This window comes from Amphibalanus amphitrite, unplaced genomic scaffold (assembly GCF_019059575.1).
Source record: "Amphibalanus amphitrite isolate SeventyFive unplaced genomic scaffold, NRLGWU_Aamphi_draft 000032F_arrow, whole genome shotgun sequence".
In the NCBI taxonomy this organism is placed as follows: Eukaryota; Metazoa; Arthropoda; class Thecostraca; order Balanomorpha; family Balanidae; genus Amphibalanus; species Amphibalanus amphitrite.
Window position 1 is genome coordinate 1,105,692 of NW_024881528.1, and position 21,247 is coordinate 1,126,938.

At 52.3% G+C, this 21,247-nt stretch overlaps 1 protein-coding gene and 1 long non-coding RNA gene across 3 annotated transcripts; one reads left to right on the top strand and one right to left on the bottom strand.

Moving 5' to 3' along the window:
- Positions 1–65: 65 nt before the first annotated feature.
- On the bottom strand, positions 66–9,835 carry LOC122368486. Its single transcript, XR_006254250.1, has 3 exons — positions 9,724–9,835; positions 601–643; positions 66–328 (listed from the first exon to the last, which is right to left on the bottom strand). It is a non-coding gene; the product is annotated as an uncharacterized LOC122368486 (long non-coding RNA).
- On the top strand, positions 5,134–21,179 carry LOC122368461 (neurogenic locus notch homolog protein 1-like). Of its 2 annotated transcripts, none has more exons than XM_043342412.1 (12): positions 5,134–5,220; positions 6,288–6,382; positions 7,227–7,386; positions 16,161–16,345; positions 16,629–16,697; positions 17,666–17,818; positions 17,977–18,150; positions 18,547–18,713; positions 18,845–19,157; positions 19,465–19,610; positions 19,915–20,111; positions 20,353–21,179. In XM_043342412.1, the coding sequence occupies exons 2-12, from the start codon at positions 6,301–6,303 to the stop codon at positions 20,450–20,452; spliced, it is 1,746 nt and encodes a 581-aa protein (XP_043198347.1). In that variant the 5' UTR covers positions 5,134–5,220; positions 6,288–6,300; the 3' UTR covers positions 20,453–21,179. The 2 variants fall into 2 exon arrangements, with proteins under 2 accessions (XP_043198347.1, XP_043198340.1); XM_043342405.1 differs by having other exon boundaries at positions 5,136–5,220; positions 7,197–7,386.
- The last annotated feature ends 68 nt before the right edge of the window (positions 21,180–21,247 follow it).

Sequence of the window (21,247 nt, forward strand, 5' to 3'; positions counted from 1 at the left end):
CTGATGCCTCTGGTTGCATCAGGAGCGCGAGACCGCTGGCGTGACTCTGATGGCATATCAACATCACATCGGCTGGCTACTGAATGTCGCTCGCCGGTAAGCGCTATGACGCTGTCGTTGCACGTTCAGGGAAACCACTGACACATTGCCACCGTACTGGCCGGTCCCAGAATAGAACACCAAACGGGCGATGTGACGCAGTAGACTTGCAGTGATTCACATTATCCCAATGCGCTCCAAGTGATTAATCTTGTGACGTCATCGATAGCAGACGTCATTGCGTGGAGCGGCACTCCAGCCCGTGTTCGGAGTTCGGATACGGCTCACACTGCGGCAGTTTGCACAATATCAGCTTTGCATGCTGGTGGTGTGGTGCGTTTGTAGCGCATGAAGCATCGGTCGTAACACGTGAGTGTGTGGGCACTGAGTAATTCACTTGTAATTCAGCGCAGGCTGCAGTCGTTGAATTGGGTGAAGCCGATGAGGAAAAATATAGCTGATTTTGGATCACAAAGTATATCGTCTAACGTTAAAAAAGTATACCCTTGGAACCTGAGATCTAAATCACTTTCAGATACAACACACAGTTTCAAATCTCACCTATAAGTTATACGGCCGTCCGGGCAGTGATTCGGGTCTCAAACTGAAGCATACGACTATGCGTTATGATTTAACGGAGGGATCCAGGGCGGTCTACGATTTGTATGTAGACGCAATTCGAGAGATGCCAATGGCCAATTACCAATTACCATTGAATAAGTGCGCCGAGCATCCAAACACGTTCTGAGTTAGCTGCATGCGCATCTGGCGGTCAGGGGTCGGGTCGGTGGGGCTCGGGGGCGGCCTGTCGGACACCGTGCGACCTTGGCTCCCCGCGGCGCCCAATATCGGTCTGTTTTCGGCCGCCTCCCACTCGCGTCCCACGCGGCCGGCCCTTGGCGGCAGCCAGACGGGGCCACCTGCCGACACTGGGCCGCGGCTGGGCACTGACAATGACCTGGGGAGGACGGCCCCTGTCTGAGGACCGAGTGCAGATCGGGGAACGAAGAGCATTGACCTGAGGCCGGGACGACAGTGACCTGAAGAAGGGAAAAACCACGACCCGAGAAATGATGGCTACTTCCTAAATGTCAGAAAAACTGTACTCTCGGGTTAGAACAGAGATATACGGTCGGATTGAACGTGAGGCGAGAATGGGCGGGCTATGGTCCGAGCCGTTAGCTGTCATGGCGTGATGAAAGGTGTTGAGTTGAGCGAATCAGAACACTTCAGAACTGCGGCATGACGCCACAATATCTTTGGACCAAACGTCCAGATCCCAGATAATCATATGCCGAGGATTGACGAGGCAGGTAAGAAACCGTGAGAGATTGTGAGCGACAAACTGACATGACCGACATGGAGAAAATACGGAAGAAATGACCACGGCACCGATTTTAAAACTCGTTTAAACTTTGAGACAATGAGCGAGAGAGAACAAATATTTCATCAATTTACAGATGAGATCCGTGCATGTCGGAACATATATACATACATACATCATGATGGCAGTAGTAACTATAACTATAACTATTTTAGTAGGTATTCATGTTTTCCGTTGCCCAGGATCGTCCCTCTTTATTCGAATTTGACTTATGTAGTTTCGCACGGTACCTAGATCACTTTTCACTTAACCCGCGCACCGACGGGGGGGGGGGCGGATATCCGCCCCCCCCCCCTGAGGTTTTTCGCGAATAGCGGGAAAACCGCGGCGCGTAGCGCCGCGAAATTTGGTACGACTATTCCCTCATCAATTTTACACATGGTGTGCAAGTTTGAACCTCCTACCTTTTAAGGTCAGGTCACCAGGTCACTTTGAATGACCCAGCCTCAAGTCACTTTTTTGCAACTTTGTCACCGTGCCAGAGCTACAGTAGATGTCGGAGGCCTTTGAAAGTCGCAGGATGTTATAAGGTCATTAGTAGCTACAATTTGTATATCTCGGAATTTTGATATCGGTGACCTAAGGTCAGGTCAATTTCGCGACCTCCCCATTATAAGTCAATGGGGGAAAAATCAACTCCCTATTTTTACCACTAAAACGGGTCGGAATGCCCCCATATACCATACATGACTTCATATACGATCAACCTTCACTACCTTGAGGTCTGTTTTGCTGTTGGGCAGCTGTGAGGTCATGTGACGTCATCAAAGGTCACCAAAGGTTTTTGGCCAATAACTCCGTACAGGAACAAGATACAGCCGCGTGGATGGTCTCATTGTGTTCAGCCCGTCAAGACGCATCGAATGATATACATGATGACCTCGAGGTCACGTGACCTGAGGTCAACCTTTGACCTTGACCTTTCGAGGTCAACATATATATCATTCGATGCGGATTGACGAGAGGATCACGATGATGCCCTTAGTTTGCTCCTATCTTGACTAATTCGAAAGTTATTCGAGAAAAACTCTCTCCATATCTAGCGCCGCCATTTTGAATTTTTCGACCCCTGTGACGTCATCTTTGACCTGACCTGAAAACGACCTTAGTAAAAATTGTAGATCTTGACCGTGCGTGTCCGATGCCGTTTACCGCTTGTCGCTATCTTGCTTCGTTCTCGAGATCTCAGGGGGGCGGTCATCCGCCACCCCCCCCCCCCCCCCCCGGTCGGTGCGAAGTTGGCGCAGACCCCCGTCGGTGCGCGGGTTAATGGGATTTGAAAATAAAAAACAATGTTTTTGTCATTTGCAATAAGATAATACATGAATACTTTGTTGATTTCACAAGCTTATTTAGTTAAATCATTCTGACAGCTTAGGACAAAATCTGAATTCGGCTAACTGCTGAACTCAATACTCGCGATTTATCCAAGGAACATCAGATCCAAGGAACGCAGTCACGCAATGAACGTATCTATAAGCCATTTCCACGGAAACTCTGTCTGACTGATAATAGGTTGTAAAATGCAAAATGCAAATAAGGACAAACGTGGTAGTAACCCTTCCCTCAACATTAACTCACTTGTAGACTGTACCATCTTCTTCTGTTTAGTGAGCTTTCAAATTACAGATTGAAGATGGACGGAGGTATACATACTAATTGTAGGGTGATATAAGCCCTAGCACAATGAACTCGCATCCAGCCTAAGCCCTTTAATACATATCTCGCAATTATGATCTCAGTCATGAGACCAGCCCAGCAAGCCCTCAATTCCCCTCTCCACAACAAAGATGGTCGTACCGAAAAATGAGATGTGACCCTCGGTATCAGTACTCGAAAAGAGCCGTTGGGATGAATAACATTAACCCGCGACCCGTTGGGGGGGGAGGGGGCCCAAAGAGCTCCCCCTGTGGTTTTCGCAGATAACTCAGAAACGGCTGCGAATTTCGACTTTCAGTACCTCTCCGGACATTTATTTTACACAACTCCTGAAAAAATTAGGTCCCAGATCATCTCAGGTCACGAGCTATAGAGGCCAAACTGAGGTCATGTTCGGTGATTTTTCGTCGAAAAAGTTGTTCACGGAGAAAAATCGCAGAAAATCAGAGTTTCAACTTAGCGACTCAAAAACTGGACCGTAGGTATAAAAAAGCATGGCAAACAAAATGGCTATCTCGAAATTTCCAAAAATATAAAAAACTCTAGATGGAGGGATTTTCTACTCAAAATTTAGATTTCTTGGGATATTTTTGAAATTTAGGGAAATTTTCCAAAACCGGAATATATGTCAGAGAACCCCTCACACATGCAAAAAATTTGCAAAATATCTCTAACACTGCCAGAGATACCTATAGCCATTTGAATGACTAAAAAAGTAGCGACTGTTCTTATGACGTCACAATATTTTCGGTATTTGTGCTTGAAATCAGTCTGGAGTAGGTAATATTTATGATACTTATCAACCTCTTCCTGACTGAATATTATTCTTTACGTGAGTAAAGTCACTTTTACGTAAAATAATTGTTTTTCGTTGTAAACTGGTACAAATTGACCTTATTTGACCTTCCTGTGGCGTCATAATTCAAAAAAAAAAGGTCAAGGAGGTTTCTGTGGTTGCATATATATGACATGTCTTTCGAATGTTCACAATTTAACACGCCTTTCCTTACGATTCGCCAAAGTGTTTTCTGATTGGTCGAGGCTTACCTCGGTTGTGACGTCACAGGTCATCACCCACACAGGTGACTATCCACATGCCAGATTTATTATATACATAATATCAAGGCTTATTTTGGATACTTAGATTTCATTTTTTGACCGACTTCTCGTCATTGTAGGTACATTGGACTGATTTGACCTTGTTTGACCTCCCTGTGACGTCACAGGTCAAATATAAAGGTCATCAATATCCTATCTTGTCCACCTCGATCAGCTCTTTCGAATGCCGTTTGAATTTTTCTGATCCGGCTATTGGTTCCGGAGATACGACGGGGGGCCTTTGCCCCCCCCCCCCCCCCAACAGGACGTGGAACCTGCCAGACCTCAACGGCGCGCGGGTTAACATCACTTTTAAAAGTTGCCGGTCACGTGAAAACAAGCTAATGGTCATACTGATTGTTTTATTACACGCAGGATGGCAAAAGCAAACGCTTAAGACATCAAGACAACATGATTATTGTTATACTGAGACAACTCATGCACAGGGCCTAAGTTCACAGTGTTTTCGATTTTCAAGGGTATTCAAATACGTCTTTTTTCAAGGGTATTCATGTAACTAGTTATTCTGCGAGGTCAATCTTAAGACGACCACTGAAAAGGTTTGATTATTTGAACTTTTTGCATGCACTGCTTTGTACGTACCACTCAGCTTATAAATACGTTTTCGACCAAGGAAGGTGACGTAAGACTCGACTCGATTCCCAAGTTGTTGGGTGACAAATGGAATGTTTGAGCGCGTGCTGAGAACCATGCAGTGAACACTTCCTGATTGATCAAAGAGGCATGCAAGCCATGACGTTTGTCCAAAGACTCAGCTGGTCAAGATATGCGTCTTTGAATGGATGTCTCACCGGCTCCCCGAATTCCGTTGACCGTTGCGCTGGCCTGCAGGCTCCACCCGTTCCCCGAGGAGCCGGTGCGTGGCCCTGTCTGACGTCACTGTGACGTCACAGGTGTGAGTGCAGTAAGGTGCGCGGTCCGGACGGTGCCGAACCAGTGAGCGGACGGCCAGCGGAGAGAACGGACCAGAGTGACTGACAGACACCGGGGAGGGATCGAGTCGCACGCAGCCGGCACAGGTCAGTAGGGGAGAACGGACCAGAGTGACTGACGGACACCGGGGAGGGATCGAGTCACACGCCGCCGGCACAGGTCAGTGAGGAGAGTCGCCGGATGAAGCTAGGAGGAACTGATGGATTTGGTCGCACTGTCCGGACGGACAAAAGGCTTATTATAACTATAAGGAACCGGTGTTGCTTAGCCTTGGAAATCAGAGCATAATCCAAAGTGTGTTCATCGAACTTTTGACCAGAGGTAAGCAATTCTTGAAATTGAAGTAGTTTTAGTTTAGGTCGCAGTAAAAATAAACTTTTTTGCTGTCGGATAAGCGCTTAGATAGCACACACACAATTTACTGTGAATACACTTCGACGTGACTCCATGAGGCTGGACAGTGACCACTCGTTTATCATGCAGCCCAGTGTCGAAGCCATGAGGCTCCATCCGCGCGTCGCGGCAGTTTCCGTACGCTGTCCTCATGTTCGCCCCTGCAGTCCTCACGGGTTACGTTTGTGTGCGTTAGTGCAGTCTCCCTAGTTAGTAGGTTATGTTTATGTTCTAACCGTGCAGTCTCCGGTTATCCTCGTGTTCGCCCTTGCAGTCTCCATACGTTACGTTTGTGTGCCTAGGTGCAGTTTCCAATGGTTTGGCTTCTGTCGTAAGCGATCGGTCGGTCGCTCGTCTCTACTTTGATCTTTGCAATCTGAATCAAAATGTTGATTTCTCCCGGGCGTCTCCACTGACATCTGTTTATTCATGCAAGGGCTTTTTCACGTCAGAAGGCGTTGCCCAGTGTCAACGATAGTCTGGCAACAGCAACGGCATTGTTCATTACATTTGGGTGACATCCCGGTTACTTTCGGTCAGAGTCTGAGGATGGTGACATCCCAAGTGTGTTCCAAGTTAGTCTGAATATGGTGACATCCCGAATTCGTTGGCTGAAACGGCGACATCCTCTGGTCCATGTCTCAGTCAGAGTCTGAGGATGTTAAAATCCCGGATGGGTTTCCGTCGGAGTCTGAGGATGGATTATCGTTTGTGTTTCAGTCAGAGTCTGAGGATGGTGACACCCTGGTTTGTGTTTCAGTCAGAGTCTGAGGATGGTGACATCCCGGTTCGTCCTGGCACCACTGGTGCTGGCTGCCGCCGTCTCGGCGCAGACGTTCATCAACTACTCCGGTGGTAAGCGCGAAAAAAAGCATGACTGAGCTACAGCCTACTATCAGCAATCGCCCACATTGCAAGGAAGACGGTGCTTAGGAGGTGTCGTTCATTCACGGCTTCTGTTTCTCGCTACTAAAAATGCGGGCTTAAATACGCGACAGGTAGAGCTCGACTACCTTCGGGTCTTTCGCCACGGCTTCTCAGGGGCGGGTGGCTTGCATGTCTGTTTGGGTGGCTGTAGTCTGCATGTGGGATGGAGGTGGGAGGCTTCTAAGGAAATTGTGGTAAACACATCGGTAGGAAGGGACACCACACCCTAGTAACTGCGCTCAGTTTACATAACCTAATTAGAGTCAACTGAAAGCTTAACGTTTCAGACAGGTTTCTGGTTTTCTTTTCTACCAAACATGGTAATAAAATGTTCTGGACTAAGCACTTGTGCAATAATCAAGACTGCTTATCTTCATATTTTCATGACTAGCGCCATTGCAACTAATATCTCATAGTTATGCACACTTGTCGACAATACATTATCTATTATTTCTACTGTCAACTCTATGAACAAAGCTGTTTCCCCTGTCAGCTTACTTTTTTCAACAATGCACTGCAAAGTAGCTCTTATCCTAAAGCAACTCGTACAGCTGTAAATAAATACTTCTCAGCAGTCCGATTGCCGGATCTGTATAAATTCAGCATGCCTCAGTTCGTCTTCTGCACGCCGCCTGCCGTCCAGGCCGCCGCCCTGAGGCCGCGCCGCGCCGTGCCGTGTCTGTGTGTCCGTCCCTGACCAGCGAGTGTCTGTCTGTGTGCGTGTGCCGCCGGCCGCACGCAGTTCCCAGTCAGCTGGGTCTGTTGCTTCAAGGAGGGTACGCGCGCAGCGGCGTCGACCCGTGCCACCCGTCCCCGTGCGGCCCCAACACCGAGTGCAGCATCAACCACCGGGGCGTGGGCGTGTGCCGCTGCCTGCCCGGCTACTTCCCCAAGCCGGACACCGTCACCGGCTGCGGACCGCAGTGCACCAGGTGAGCGCCGGGCGTGGGGCCGGGAGGGACAAGGGAGACTAATGCCTGAAACAGACTCTTTCCGCAGTCAGGAAATCGCATGCGAGAGCCTATTCAAATACATGGAAGCACGCTCGCATCAATCGCACGCACCTCATGCGGGAAGGATTATAATGTATTTGAATAGGCTCTCGCATGCGATTTCCTGAACGCGGAAAGAGTCTGTTTCAGCCTTAAAGGTAGTGTGCCACCTTCCAATGATTTCCCAGTTTATTTTTCCTAGGATAAGAAGCTTCTGTTTTTACCTAATATCGCAAAAAAATCAAAAATGGGCCTGAAATAGTGCTTTTTTCGCCTAAAAGTTTATCGGTTTTTCGATATGTATAACAACTGTAGTGGGCTGAACTGCAAACAGGCGTCGGCAACAATCGCGAATGCGGCGCACATGTGACAATAAGCAAAGGTCATTATAGAGTTACGACGTACGGGAATGAGTTATCAGCTGTCTAATCGTAGACAACACAATGTCGAATTTAAACTGTAAGCCTGTATTGGTATTGTTTCTTTAATTTGGCTGTCGAACATTAATTTATGGTTTGAAATATTATTTTATGTAAAATAATTGATATGAAACAGCCGTCTCTAAAGTTATGACCCCATCTCACCACATGAAAGTGGCAGAAATGACAATGATCAGCTGACGCATTTTTCTTGGCCGAAGTCAGAGCCGACGCACCACCACCGCACCACAAAGTATGAGCAGAAGCCACCTGCGGTAGACTGCGCCCAAAGCCAGGGCCCCGGCAACGTGAGGTAGCCGAGTCGGGGCAGCGTGCGCCGACCCAAGCCGGGGCCGCGGCTTTGGGCGCGGTCTACCGCATCCCCGCGGGCAGCCCCGGGCTATCACATGACACCGGGAGGACGCGCGGCCCCGGCTTGGGTCAGCGCACGCTGCCCCGACTCGGCTACCTCACGTTACCGGGGCCCTGGCTTTGGGCGCGGTCTACCGCACCACCTAACAGGCGTGTTCGAAACCGCAGGAGATGATGATGAACGGGTTTATCGAAACTTGATTGGATGAGCCTATCGGTAATAGCGATTTCAGTGTGTGCATTTATTGTTCATAGTGGTGTGAAATGTGGTTGGGGTACGACCGACAGCCCGTCGGGGCGAATTTCGCACTGGGGTACTCAAAATTTGAAGAATTTAAGACGTTTCCATGAGTTTTGAAGGTATGGATAAGTTCTAAAAATCCGGTTCTCCTTATCTGGGCCATTAACTCCATACGGTCCAGGAAAGCTGGCACACTACCTTTAACCCGGCAGTTGCTGGGGTATTTCGCCAACCACCGTTTGCTGGGGGGGGGGGGGGGGGCGTTAAACGCCCCCAGCCGATAACTCGAGAACCAATAGGCGCAGCGAAACGCACGAGGCGGCAAACGAAAGAGCGCGACAAGACGCTTTAGATGAGTATTTTAAAGTTGAATTTTGAGGTCACAGGTCGGGTCAAGGTCAGGTCAAACACCTGAAATCGGGCTTTCAGTAGCATGGACTTCAGGACTTCGCAATGGGCGCCTCTCGTCATAAGCTCTGTCCAAACGGTGCACAATCCATCATATAAGGCCTACAAGAGTGTCAGCTCCATGTAGGGGTCAGTCAAGCATAGGTCAGGGTCAAGGTCAGGTCAACCGGGTAGGCACATATCCCCGAAAATCAAAACTGATATTCGCAGCCTGTGACACATGTTTTATAGGTAATTTGGGGCGTAGAACACGATGGTGACATTCATTTTATCATACGTGTACGTGTTTGGCTCAAAAAGTTCAATTTAAGAAATGCATGTATCATGGTCGTGAAGTAGTCACGAAAAATTGCCAAGATTCAGTTCAAGATTATGGAAAATGCGGAGCGATAATCAATAATCGAAGATAGCCATTTAATTGATCATGGTATTGGCAGTCTAATGGCGTTTACGGCATGTCTGTATGTCTATTCTGTGATTTTATATGATTTTTTGAACATATGCCGTTTTTGGTCGAAAACTCAGAAATCATGACGTCACTAAAACCTCGATATCTCAAAAATTTTCCGACCGATTTTTTTGAAACCTTGTCACAATAAACTTCGATCAATTCCCTACAGGTACCCAAAATTTGGCGCGCCTGCGGCGCGCCGTTTTTATGCTATGGCCCGGCGAAAAAAGTGGGGGCGTTTAACGCCCCCCCCCCCCCCCAGCAACTCGCGGGTTAAGAGCATGGGGCTGAGATGGTAATGGGAAACGCGAGGTAAGGGAAGGGAGACGAGAGTATGTAGGGAAAAGCTGAGCAAATCGGGGAGACCCAAGCACGGGTCAACTTACCTGAAATAAGCGAGATCCGAGCTGGAAAGGGCAGAGAGCTCCTGATGAGCAGCCCTCGGGAGATGGATTGGACAGTCGGAGCAGCAGGGGAGTACCTCACGCACGCGGGCAAGGCTCTCTGAGGGAGAAATGGAACTCGATTAGGACATATTAGGTGTGGTATCTGATTAAAGGCCGATTATGGACAATATCAAAACACCCTAAACTCAGCCGATGATCAACACCGTCGAAGCCTCATAATTTTACGCGCGCTGATTAACGTAATGATCAGTATAGACTGAAGATGCTGATTTTCGGAGATCTTTTAGACCCCAGAGAGCCACTCAGTTTGTCACAGCCCATCAATTATTCAGCTATTAACCCGCGCGGGGCTGGGGGGGTAAATTTTACCCCCCCTCGCGAATTTTTGCAATATCTCAAAAACGGCGGCGCGCAGCGCCGCCAAACTTTCAGTACCTTTTCTTACATCAATTTGACACGTTCCCTGAAAATTTGAGCGATATCCGTCGGAAAATTTTTGAGAAATTGACGTTTTAGTGACGTCATGTTCGCCATTTTCGCCTCAAAAACGGCAAAAGTTCAAACGCCGCTAACATCTTCATTTTTAAAGGAATCAAGACGTAACAAAAAAGGATATACGTAATTCTACTGTGTCTATCAAATGGCTATCTCGGTTTTTTGAAAATTTTGGATTTTGGCCCAAATTTTTCCAAAAAACTTACTTTTTTGGGAAAATAGCTATAAAATCCAAAATTTTGAGTGTATCGAAAAAGCGGAATATATGTCAGAGAAGTGGTCTATGTGTACCTACATACCAAGTTTTAGAAGAATCGGTTCAAAAATGTGGGAGTTATTCAAAATTGTATGACGTCACGACACACAAAAATTTTGAAAAATGACTTTTTTGGAAGTTCTAGACCTCGTACGGAAACAAAAATAGCACCATTCGACTCGCCGTGAAAAACTGCATCAGATAGACACCTTTTTAGGTCTTAGCAACCAACTTCAAAATTTGACCTCACTTGACCTGACCTTGACCTGACCTCGACCTGAAATTCATCCAGAGGTGGTCCATATCACTTATTGAGTGTGCCTATTGAATTCTATGCGTAAAATGACCCATAAAACATGTGTCGCACATGCCCTTTTCTATATTTTGTTTTTGGTGACCTGACCTGACCTGACCTGACCTTGACCTTGACCTCTGAATGATATTGTATGCAACGAATATTGTCTTGGTAGCCTAAGAACACATTTTGGGCGATCAGTCTCAGTCCATGACTCCATTCTTCGGCAACTACGGTGCAAGGCCGATACTGTAGGAACTTGCAATTTGTACCCTTGACCTGACCTTGACCTTGACCTCAAACTTAAAATTAAGTACATGTTTTTAGTTGTTCGTGATGAGATCTTTCGATTGGCGTTTGAATTTTCCAAATCGGACCATTAGTTCGGGAGATAACAGGGGGGGTAAAATTTACCCCCCCCCCCAGCCCCGCGCGTTCGGCTGGAGACCCCAGCCCCGCGCGGGTTAATACATGTTCTTTTGGCGATGCGGTGGCTGTTTTTCCATTATGTTTTGCCTCCGCCCGTTTGAGGGAGATAAGATGAGCTCTAATGGCCGGGGTGCCACCACACAAATTACACGTATCTGGAGGCTTGCGTGGCCTGTTCCATGTTTTATGGAGCGGCTGGTGCGTCTGCGGCCGGTCGCCCACGCCTGCCTTATGTCGAGGTCGGTGGATAGGAGCCGATGCCATGGAGGGCGGTTAGCAGCTCCCACGGACCGGGAAGATCGTCGATCGCCATCAGCTTCGCAAATCACACGAGCTGTCAGCAGCTGGAGACCAAACTATCATCACGGTTCTACTGGATCTCCATGGGGCTCATCACATTTTTAATTTGTCGTCGGTTTTATGAATAATATAGGTACCAAGTAACTTCAGTTATTCCCACAACAGCGTCATGAGTCCAAGATGCTACACTCCTGGTAAATAGCTCCCCGCATTCCATTGCAATACAAACCCAGTAAACATGCCGACGTCGGCCCGACGTCGGCCGACGTCGGGGTGACGTCGGCAACTCGGCATCGGCATGCCGACGTCGGCCCGACGTCGGTCCAACCTCGGCACGACGTCGGCTGGATGTCGGATATGCCCGCATGTTCCGACGTCCAGCCGAGGTCCAGCCGACGTCGGGCCGACGTCGGACCGAGATCAATTGCTGAGGTCCAGCCGACGTCGGGCCGACGTCGGGGCGACGTCGGACCGACATCGGCCGCTGTTTTGACCGTTAAAATAATATAAAATACATGTTTCATGTTTCATAAAGAGCTTCTGTATTCAAAATATCCTCAGGAAACTCAAATCTTCCTCCACGCCGCAACCCCCTGATCCGGACTGGACGGGAAACTTTATCCCATTTGGGATTGCCCGTAAGCCGAGCTCGCCCGTAGCCGGGTGCGGTGAGTGCTTGGGGGCTGCTCGGCCTATCCTTTGGTCAGGCTCAGCCCCGGCAACTCACCGGGGCCGGGCCCAGTTCATATAGAAAGGCCAGTCGGCAAGTGTCACTTTGCCAAAGTGCCACTTATCAAAGGGACACTTTGGGAAACGTTGGTGCAGCACTGGCGGATCCAGGGGGGGGGCATTAGGGGCATATGCCCCCCCGGACAGGAGCCTGGGGAGGGCATTCAATACAAGTATGCCCCCCCCGTTCAGACTTACACTTCTTACGCCTATAACGAGGAACTAAATAAAAATGGATTAGAAAGCCTTCCAAGTAACTACTTTTGTGATCAGAGTCGTTTTAGTAACCTCAATTTAGTTGCCATTGCTTTATTTTGTCTAAAAATATGTTGCTTCTTAGTTCTTACCACAGGGGAGTTATGCCGCTTCAATTCAACCCTTTTGACCGTATTGTCTAACGATGGCGCTCATATTGCGCAAACCAGGAATCGGCCGCCGCCTATGCTTGGGAATAGGGACGGTAAGAATATGATTTACCTGTAGGTATGGCCGCAGCCAGTGCAGCGTAACCGGGGGGGGGGGGGGGGCACAAGGGGCGCGTGCTGCCTCATTAGATGCATAGTGCCCTATAGGCCCGAGAGGCCCTGAATTGCCAATTGGCCGCTCAGGGTCCAAGCGTGCCTTATTTCGACTGAGATAAGACCCGCAGGACTCGTGAGAGCACCTCACGGAGTCACGGGCTCCTGAGTCGCCACACATCACACATCTCCATAAGGGCCCCACTCCGGCTTCTGAGGGCCCTGTGCTGGCCTCTGAGTGACCTTGCTGACCTATTAAGCGTCAGCTCTAATTAGGGTCCTGGCCCATACCCGCATGGAACGGCTCCACACCAGTGTCTCTGAGGGCCCATAACGGTGCCTGTGAGGGTCTCACACCGGCGCCTTTGAGGGCCCAACACCGCCAATCTGAGGGACTAACACCAATATTTCTTAAGGCCCTACATCGGCGGCGGCTCTGAGGGCCTCACACCGGCGCCTCTGAAGGTCTTACACAGGCGCATCTGACGGCTACCTACCTGCAACTCTGTGGGCCCCACGCTGGTGACTCTGAGGGCTCCCAAGTCCCAGTGACGCCTGAGAGTACCACACCGGTCTCCAGGATCCCACAGGGCTTCTGAAGGCCTCTGCTGGCCCTTGCTGGTCTCTTGAAGACCCCTTGCCCCATGCATGTGTCTCTGAGGAGTGAGGACTCCCACAACGATACCTTTGAAAGTCTTCACCGGCGACTGTGAGGGCACCACACAGACACGTCTGAGGGCCCTACACCGCCAACTCTGAGACACCAGTGTCTCCTGAGGCCCCACATCGGCGACTCTGAGGGTCCCACACCGGCGCCTCTGGGGCCCCACACCAGTGCCTCTGGCAGCCAGCCACCGGTAGCTCTGTAGGTCCTACAACGGTGACTCTGAAGGCCCCACCGGCGTCTGAGAGTACCATGCCGATCTCTAAGGACTCCACAAAGCTCCTGAAGATACTGCCGGCCCTCACTTGCCGGACTGTGAAGGTCCATTGTTGGCATTATACGGCCCGTTACCGGCCTCTGAAGGCCCTTTGTCGGTCTCTGAGAGGTCCAACTGGGTTATTAAGCATTCGCATTTCGCACCAACAGGCAACAACTCCAAGGGCCCCACACACAGCCATCTGTGAATGGTGCGGGTTTAGCGCCACACCAGTGTCTGAGGCACCACAACGGCGTCAATGTGAGGGCCTCACACCAGCACCTTAGAGGGCCCACACCGGCTCCTTTGTGGTTCCTGCACCAGTGCCTCTGAGGGCCCCACACCACTGCCTCTGGGGAACCCACACCGATACCTTTGATGGTCCCACGCCAGTACCTCTTAAGGCTCCACACCGGCGGCCCTGGCTCGGCTCTATACATAAGTCATTCTGAGGGCCCCACCGGCCCCACCAATTTCGTCGATTTCTGGCGCTGCCGGGGTATTTGTCCCAAAAGCCTCCTCCTCCTGGATCTGCCAATGGGGGTCAGGTTTCCTACCATTTGTTTTTTTTTTTAGAAAAAAAAACTCGTGTCAGGGCTATGACGAAAAATAAGTGGCCTAAATCCGATGAGAAAACAGGATTTGGGGTACCCTAGGTTTGGCTCCTTGACCTGGTATGCCCCCCCCGCGCTGAAACCCTGGATCCGCCAGTGTGGTGCAGGTGTGTAAGAGTGGCTATATGAATCCATTGTGGGGTCGCCCTTTCCAATAAGTGTCACGTAACAGCAATGGGACCAGGGACTCTATATGAACTGGACTCAGGGTGCTCGCCAAGAAGACCAATGTCTCCATCCTATGATCCTTCCGGCTCTGAAATGGTCTTGTCAGACCGAAAGGGCATAACGGAACAAAACAAACCATTTTCGTTAGCTGGCTGCGTGGTGTAGTGGTTAGCGCACTAACCTCGCGTTCGAATGACAATGGGTTCGAATCCCAACGCCGGCTGATGCTTTTGGCGTGTTGTCCCAGTAAACATGCCGACGTCGGCGACTGGGGGGCTCGAATCCCGCCGCCGGTTGATATTTTTGGCGCGTTGTCCCAATAAACATGCCGACGTCGGCCCCGTCGGTCCAACGACAAACGATCTCGTCAACCTCGGCAAACGATCTCGGCCCGACGTCGGCTCGAAGTCGGCTGGACTTCGGCTGTACGTCGGAACATGCGGGCATATCCGACGTGCAGCCGATGTCGGGCCGAGGTTGAACCGACGTTGGGCCGATGTCGGGCCGAGCCTCGGCCCGACGTCGGGCCGACGTCGTCATGTTTACTGGGAACACTTCTGCCATGTTTCTAAACCCTTCACCCCTTCTATTCTGCTAAATCACCACACTTGAGGAGCACTGTTATTGTTGTAACTTTACACCTGTGATGGTGTTTTGTAACGCCTGCACAGCTCTCTCCCGGGCAAGGAGCTGAGTTAGCAGATGTTCTGACAGCAGTCCCATCACCCTCCGACACTGTCCTCCCCCGCGGAACAGCCGACCCGAGGTCAGACCCCTGACCTCCGGCCTCCTCCCTCTGACCTCCCGCCCCTCTCACCCTCTCCTCCGACCCCGTGTCCTCCCAGTTCCGGCCCGTGACGGGCGGACGGGTAAGGACTCCTCACCCCATCCCCATCTGCCAAATCGACCCGGTGCTGGGCAACACCCTCGTCCCTGTACCCATCACTCGTCTTTCGCCCACTCGGGAGCCGACAGAGGACCCTGAAAACAGAGCTGACCTTGGGCGCGAGCCGCGGTCACGGCACCGGGGCCCGACCCGAACCGGACCCCGCTGACCGGTGACCCCTCGGGGGCAGGTCAGAGAGAGGTCACCAGATAGGGCATCACCTCTGAATAGGTCCTCGGACAGGGTATCAGCCCTGTACCGCCGTCACCGCGGCAGATAGGGCCGGCGGACGGCCCAGGTGTGCAGGGCAGACCGGCCGGCCCGCCCCGCCCCGCGTGGGAGGGACCTTGGACGTGAGCAGATCGCTCGGGATCGCGGCCCAGTAATTTATTCGCTCAATGCAAATGATGTGCGATGTCCTACAAATGTGGCACGGAGGCGGAGTCGAGCGGCGGGGACGCGTCAAGTTACGAAACGCGACACCGCCACCGCGGGGAGAGGACACGGTAATGACTCGAGAAACGACGACCCCTGTTTGCAAGCACGGCAGAGAGATAACTCGCAGAAAACTCCGTGTAAGGGGAGTTGCGTCGCTCCAGCACAATAAAACCAATGCAATGGGAAGTGGCTACGCTGCGACAAAACTTGGGGCCAAAAAGAATATTCAAATATTCACTGATCGTGAATATGCGACACGACAAATGCATAAGGCATGTCGACATGTCGTTCGAAACATCGGCGACTGATGCATTCAGCCTGCGACTCGAGAGCACCAATCTGACAGTGCGTCCTCTCCCGGTCGGCAGCGACTCCGAGTGCCCCGGCTACCGGTTCATCTGCCGCAACCAGAAGTGCGTCGACCCGTGCCAGGCCGGCAACCCGTGCGGCATCAACGCCGAGTGCAACGTGGTGAACCGAGCGGTCCGGTGCACCTGCCCGCCCGGCTACGAGGGCAGCCCCTACAGCCGCTGCTCGCTGGCCTCCATCACAGGTCAGTGCCGAAATAGTGTGTATCAGGCAGTGCGGAATTTTGTTATTTATCTCTAATGAATCAAACCAACGCGTTGCAACGGTCGTATACCTAAGGTCATCCAGATCTCAGTTTGTGTTCTGGTGTTCTGATCTTATTTTACCCCCTGTCCAAGCCTCTTCCCTACTCTGACGCTATAATCCGTCATTCTAACCTTAGGTCATGCGCTGACAGCTGAGCAACTGACCCGCCGTGTTGTCATTACGGTGGTGCACTGACCCCATTGCCCTCTGTCTCTCCCCAGCTCGTGCCAGTGGCCCAATTTACCGCGGCTCTCACAGTAACACCGTCTACCGCACCCGGAACGCCATCGGTGAGTCTATGGGACTAACCAGGCCAGGGTCTTCTCCAACCGGGGTCGTAGGACCAGAGGAACTGAGAGGCAGTGGCTGATAGAGGAGTTAGTCTCAGTCAGCGGAACCCAAAAGGGGATCAAAATCTCCTCAGGAGTTTTACATAGCGAACTTTGGCTGCCAGATTTTCTTAGACAATACCTAGACATCCGCCTGTCATCCACTAACTACCTGAGAACCGCAAGTTGCCGAGCTTGCGGCCTTATCTTGATGCCGTCACGAGACGCGCCAATATCTACTGTCACTGAATATGCTCGTCAGGACGAGATGGTGCTAGTCTATTCCCTATTCAGTGTCAGTTAGCGCCGATAAAGCGGCGGGAAGCGATGCATATAAAGGAACGGTTTTAACATCCGCGCGTGACGCGCACATCACGGACAGTAGCCATTGGGTCACTGCAAATCTGCGCGCCAGCGTTGTCATTCCACAAGGCCGCCGGATGGAGCCGACCTTGAGACGCCCGTGCACGCATACTGATACGGATACCGATGGCACATATGGTGTCTGCAAGTGGTGCGTCATCGGACGGCGCAAGGACCTTGCGGTCGTAAAGAACGGACCGGTCGCGACACCAGGAAACTGGCCACTCAGGACCGGGGTGGACAATCGAGTCACAAGGACGAAGTTAATTGGGGTGCAAGGTGAAACGGAATATTTATGCGGTTCATGCCGTCCGCGAATTAGCTTTATTTTGTGACGGCCAAAATGAGTTTCCTTTTCATTGTTGAACAAAGGTGCTATCATTTCTTCCTGCATGATGTGACGTCATGTGACCTAAGGTCCTTGGGAAATACGCAGTGTAAACGTGTAGCTACTTGCGCCTGGCCTTTCTCTTGACTTCAGATCTATAAAATACCAGTTCGGTGTTTTACGTGTTCGGTGTTCAATACGTGGTGAAGTGTATGTGACCTGACCTGACCCATTTCAGTGAGCCCGCCGGCACCGCCCAGCGACCCCTGTTCGGGCACTGTGTGCGGCCCCAACGCCGAGTGTGATGCTGTCAACGGACGAGCGGTGTGCTCGTGCCCGGCCGGTTACCAAGGCAACCCGCTGACGGGCTGCCGCCGCGGAGAGTGCACCGGTAAGTCCGCTGGTTACCAAAGCGACCCGCTGGGGGGATGCTGCCAGGAAGGATGTGTAGATAAGTGACTCGTCTCAAAGCAGTGTGGAGTGCCCGCTGCACAAGGCGTGTATCCTGAACTAACTCGTGACCTGACCCGTGACCGTTGGTGCCTACAGACGACGTGGAGTGCCCGCTGCACCAGGCGTGTATCGACCTGCGGTGCCAGAACCCGTGCTCGGTGGGCGTGTGCGGCTCCGGAGCCGACTGTAACGTGGAGAACCACGGCGCCATCTGCAGCTGCCCCGTCAACCACATCGGCGACCCGTTCATCAGCTGCCGATACGACCCCGGTGAGGACGTGCAAGAGGGAAGAGAGGGAGATGGTGCTATGTTCTACTAGGTGTGGGAGACGCACGGGCCACGGAAACAGGGGCGGGTAGAGGAAGAGGAACGGTGCGAACAGACACAGACGACAGATGGTAATAACATAGAAGCAAAGGAATAGGTGGGCAGAAATAGTCATCAAAAGATCTGATGAACTGACAGCAGACCACCGACTGGCATGCTTTATAACCACCGACAATGAGACCACCTGGGTGTACCCGGCGCTCGGGCGTCCCCTTAGCGCATCGTGTCTTCTTGCCATGCCTCCCTCCCAGCAGCAGCGACCTCTGACCTCCGCCTGACCTCTATCTGACCTCTATCTGACCTCCCTCTGACCTCCGTCCCCGTCGTTCGACCCGCAGAGGCCGCCTGTTCGCCGTCTCCGTGCGGCACCAACACCAACTGTAAGGTGGAGGGCGGTCGGGCCGTTTGCAGCTGCATCCAAAACTACATCGGCAACCCGCTGTCCGGCTGCCGGCCAGAGTGTGTCTCCAACGGCGAGTGCGCCGGCCACCAGACCTGCGTCCAGGTGAGGGCTGAACCAGAATTCAGTGCTCGATAAACCAGTGAACACTTGCAGGCCGAGCTCACAGATGTTGCTCACAGTCGGCTGAGGATTCCCTCGCCTCCGCTGACTCTCCTTCGCTCTCCCACCCTCAGAACCGGTGCCAGAACGCGTGCTCGGAGGGCGCCTGCGGCCAGGGAGCTCGCTGTGAGGCGGTCAACCATCGGGCTGTGTGCAGCTGCCCTCAGTACTACCGTGGAAACGGCCTGACCGGCTGCTACCCCGAGTGCACGAGCCACAGCGAGTGCGCCGCCCACCAGGCGTGCTTCCAGCTGCGCTGCACCGACCCGTGCGCCGGCGCCTGCGGGGTCGGCGCCGAGTGTAAGGTCACCAACCACAAGGCCATCTGTTCGTGCCCCAAGGGTTACGAGGGTCACCCGTTCGACAGCTGCCGGCCGGCACAGCCCAGTGAGTGGAACGGGATGGCAATACCGGGCTGGACCCGATCGGGACGACTACTCAGGGGTGGGGCTCACCGTGCGGCAGGGGGTGGAGCGGGAGCTCAGATAGGGGACTCAGAGACGGGCTGATCGAACGGGGCAGTTGGACGGTTGGGCAGATGTGCCAAGTCTGTACGTCCAGCACAGTCTGACATGTTTGATTTAAGCATGTAGTAGCCCTTGAGTTCTCATGCATCGTCATCTACTGGTTCGATTGACACCAGACTCGTCCCCGACTCATCCTCTGACCCGGCGTGGCCCGTCTTCCCCTGCAGAGGACCTGTGTTCGCCAAACCCGTGCGGCCAGAACGCCGAGTGTAACCCGGGCACGGACAACACGGGAGCGCCGCGGCCCGTCTGCACGTGCCCGCGCGGCTACTTCGGAAACGCGCTCTCCTTCTGCCAGCGCGGAGAGTGCGAGGTAAGCGGAGGGAGAGAAGGAGAGTGCGAGGTAAGCAGAGGGAGAGAAGGAGAGTAGTGAGAGGGTGAGTAAGAGAGGAAAAAGACAGGAAAAACGAATGAGTAGAATGTAACGCTACAATTGAATTAATCAACATTGGCCAATCTCTTCATCCGAGCGCCCACCGCTTTTCAAATTGCACACGGTCGCCAATACATCCCGATAAGTTCTGAATCGTAAACTATCCACGCCGCCGCGTCTGGACAACATCCTCTGAGAGCCACGCCCACATCCTCCGAGAGCCACGCCCCCGCGTCTGTTTCAGACTGCCGCCGACTGCAGCTCCAGCCAGGCCTGCTACGGTTACCACTGCCGCAACCCGTGCATCAGCGAGGCGGGCGGCAGCGTGTGCGGTACAAACGCGCTCTGCAACGCCAAGAACCACAAGGCGGTCTGCTACTGTCCGCAGGAGTACACCGGCGACCCGCTCACCGAGTGCCGCCTGAAGCCCGTGGCCAGGAGGTGAGCCGGAGAGGGAGTGGCGACGGGAGGATGGGAATAATCTATAGTCTATACCCGAGTGGAGCACAAAGTACGACTTCAGCCCAGATGTGACGAATGGGTAGAGAGTTAAGAGTTAGGTAAGCCTCCGGGTTCGGCTTGTAGGCGATGTTTTCCCAATCTCTGGGAAGAATCGGTTCAAACGTCGAGTGAGTTTCGATACCGACAGCTGCTGACGGTTTTCCGTGTTCACGTCCTACAGCAACATCCGGCGCTACAAGCGTTTCCTGGACGGTCTGCTGTCTCTGGCCAGGAAGGAGGCGGAGCAGGAGGCTGCCGAGGAGGCTACTGAGGAGCAGTGAGACGGGAGTGACTTCACAGACCACGGCAGATGACAGCGAGTCAGGAGTCGATGCAGTATGACAAGCGAGAGATGGCGTAATGTCACAGGGAGAGAGATTCAGTGTAGCGTAACGCTGGAACAGCGGAGGACTCTGGCCCATACGATCGTGGTAAGCGGTAGTAGCTGGAGATGGTACAGCCATCTGGTGGATAGCATTACCCAGGCAACAAACTAAATGGCGCCTGGTTGGAGAAATATGCATCGTTTAGGCTGCAGAAGCCGTTCCTTAGAACTAAGAGGGATGCCTGACTGTCTAAAACGTCAGGGCGAACTGTAAAGGACACCCCGGCGGACTTCTAGGCGCCCTGGCGGACTGCTGGGGGCGCTGCCGTCGAGGTCATTAGTCTCTCTGGCACTATGTGCTCGCACAGTCCACGACAACTCATTAACTCATGCGCCGTTCAGCATCGGGCCTCACCGAGCCCGCGGGGCCCCTCATACTCATCTCACGGGACCGGGACGCTGCCGGCTGCTCTGGGGCCAGGCTGACCTCACCCGAACCGGCCGGGTCGGTAGGGCTGCCCGGCTCCCAGGGCAGCGTGCCCCGCCAGACACTCATCACACAGGGCTAACATAAACCGCGGTTCACAGCGCGCTTCATTACTACATCCAGTGTATGTGTTCGTGTGGAGCCTTGTGGTTTTAACATGTCAGAGATAAGACAATACACCGTCTAGCGAGACGAATCGCCCTGTTTTTAAGCGTGAAAGACCGAGACTGTGTCACTTCATAACGTTGATAGAGAAGCCAGACA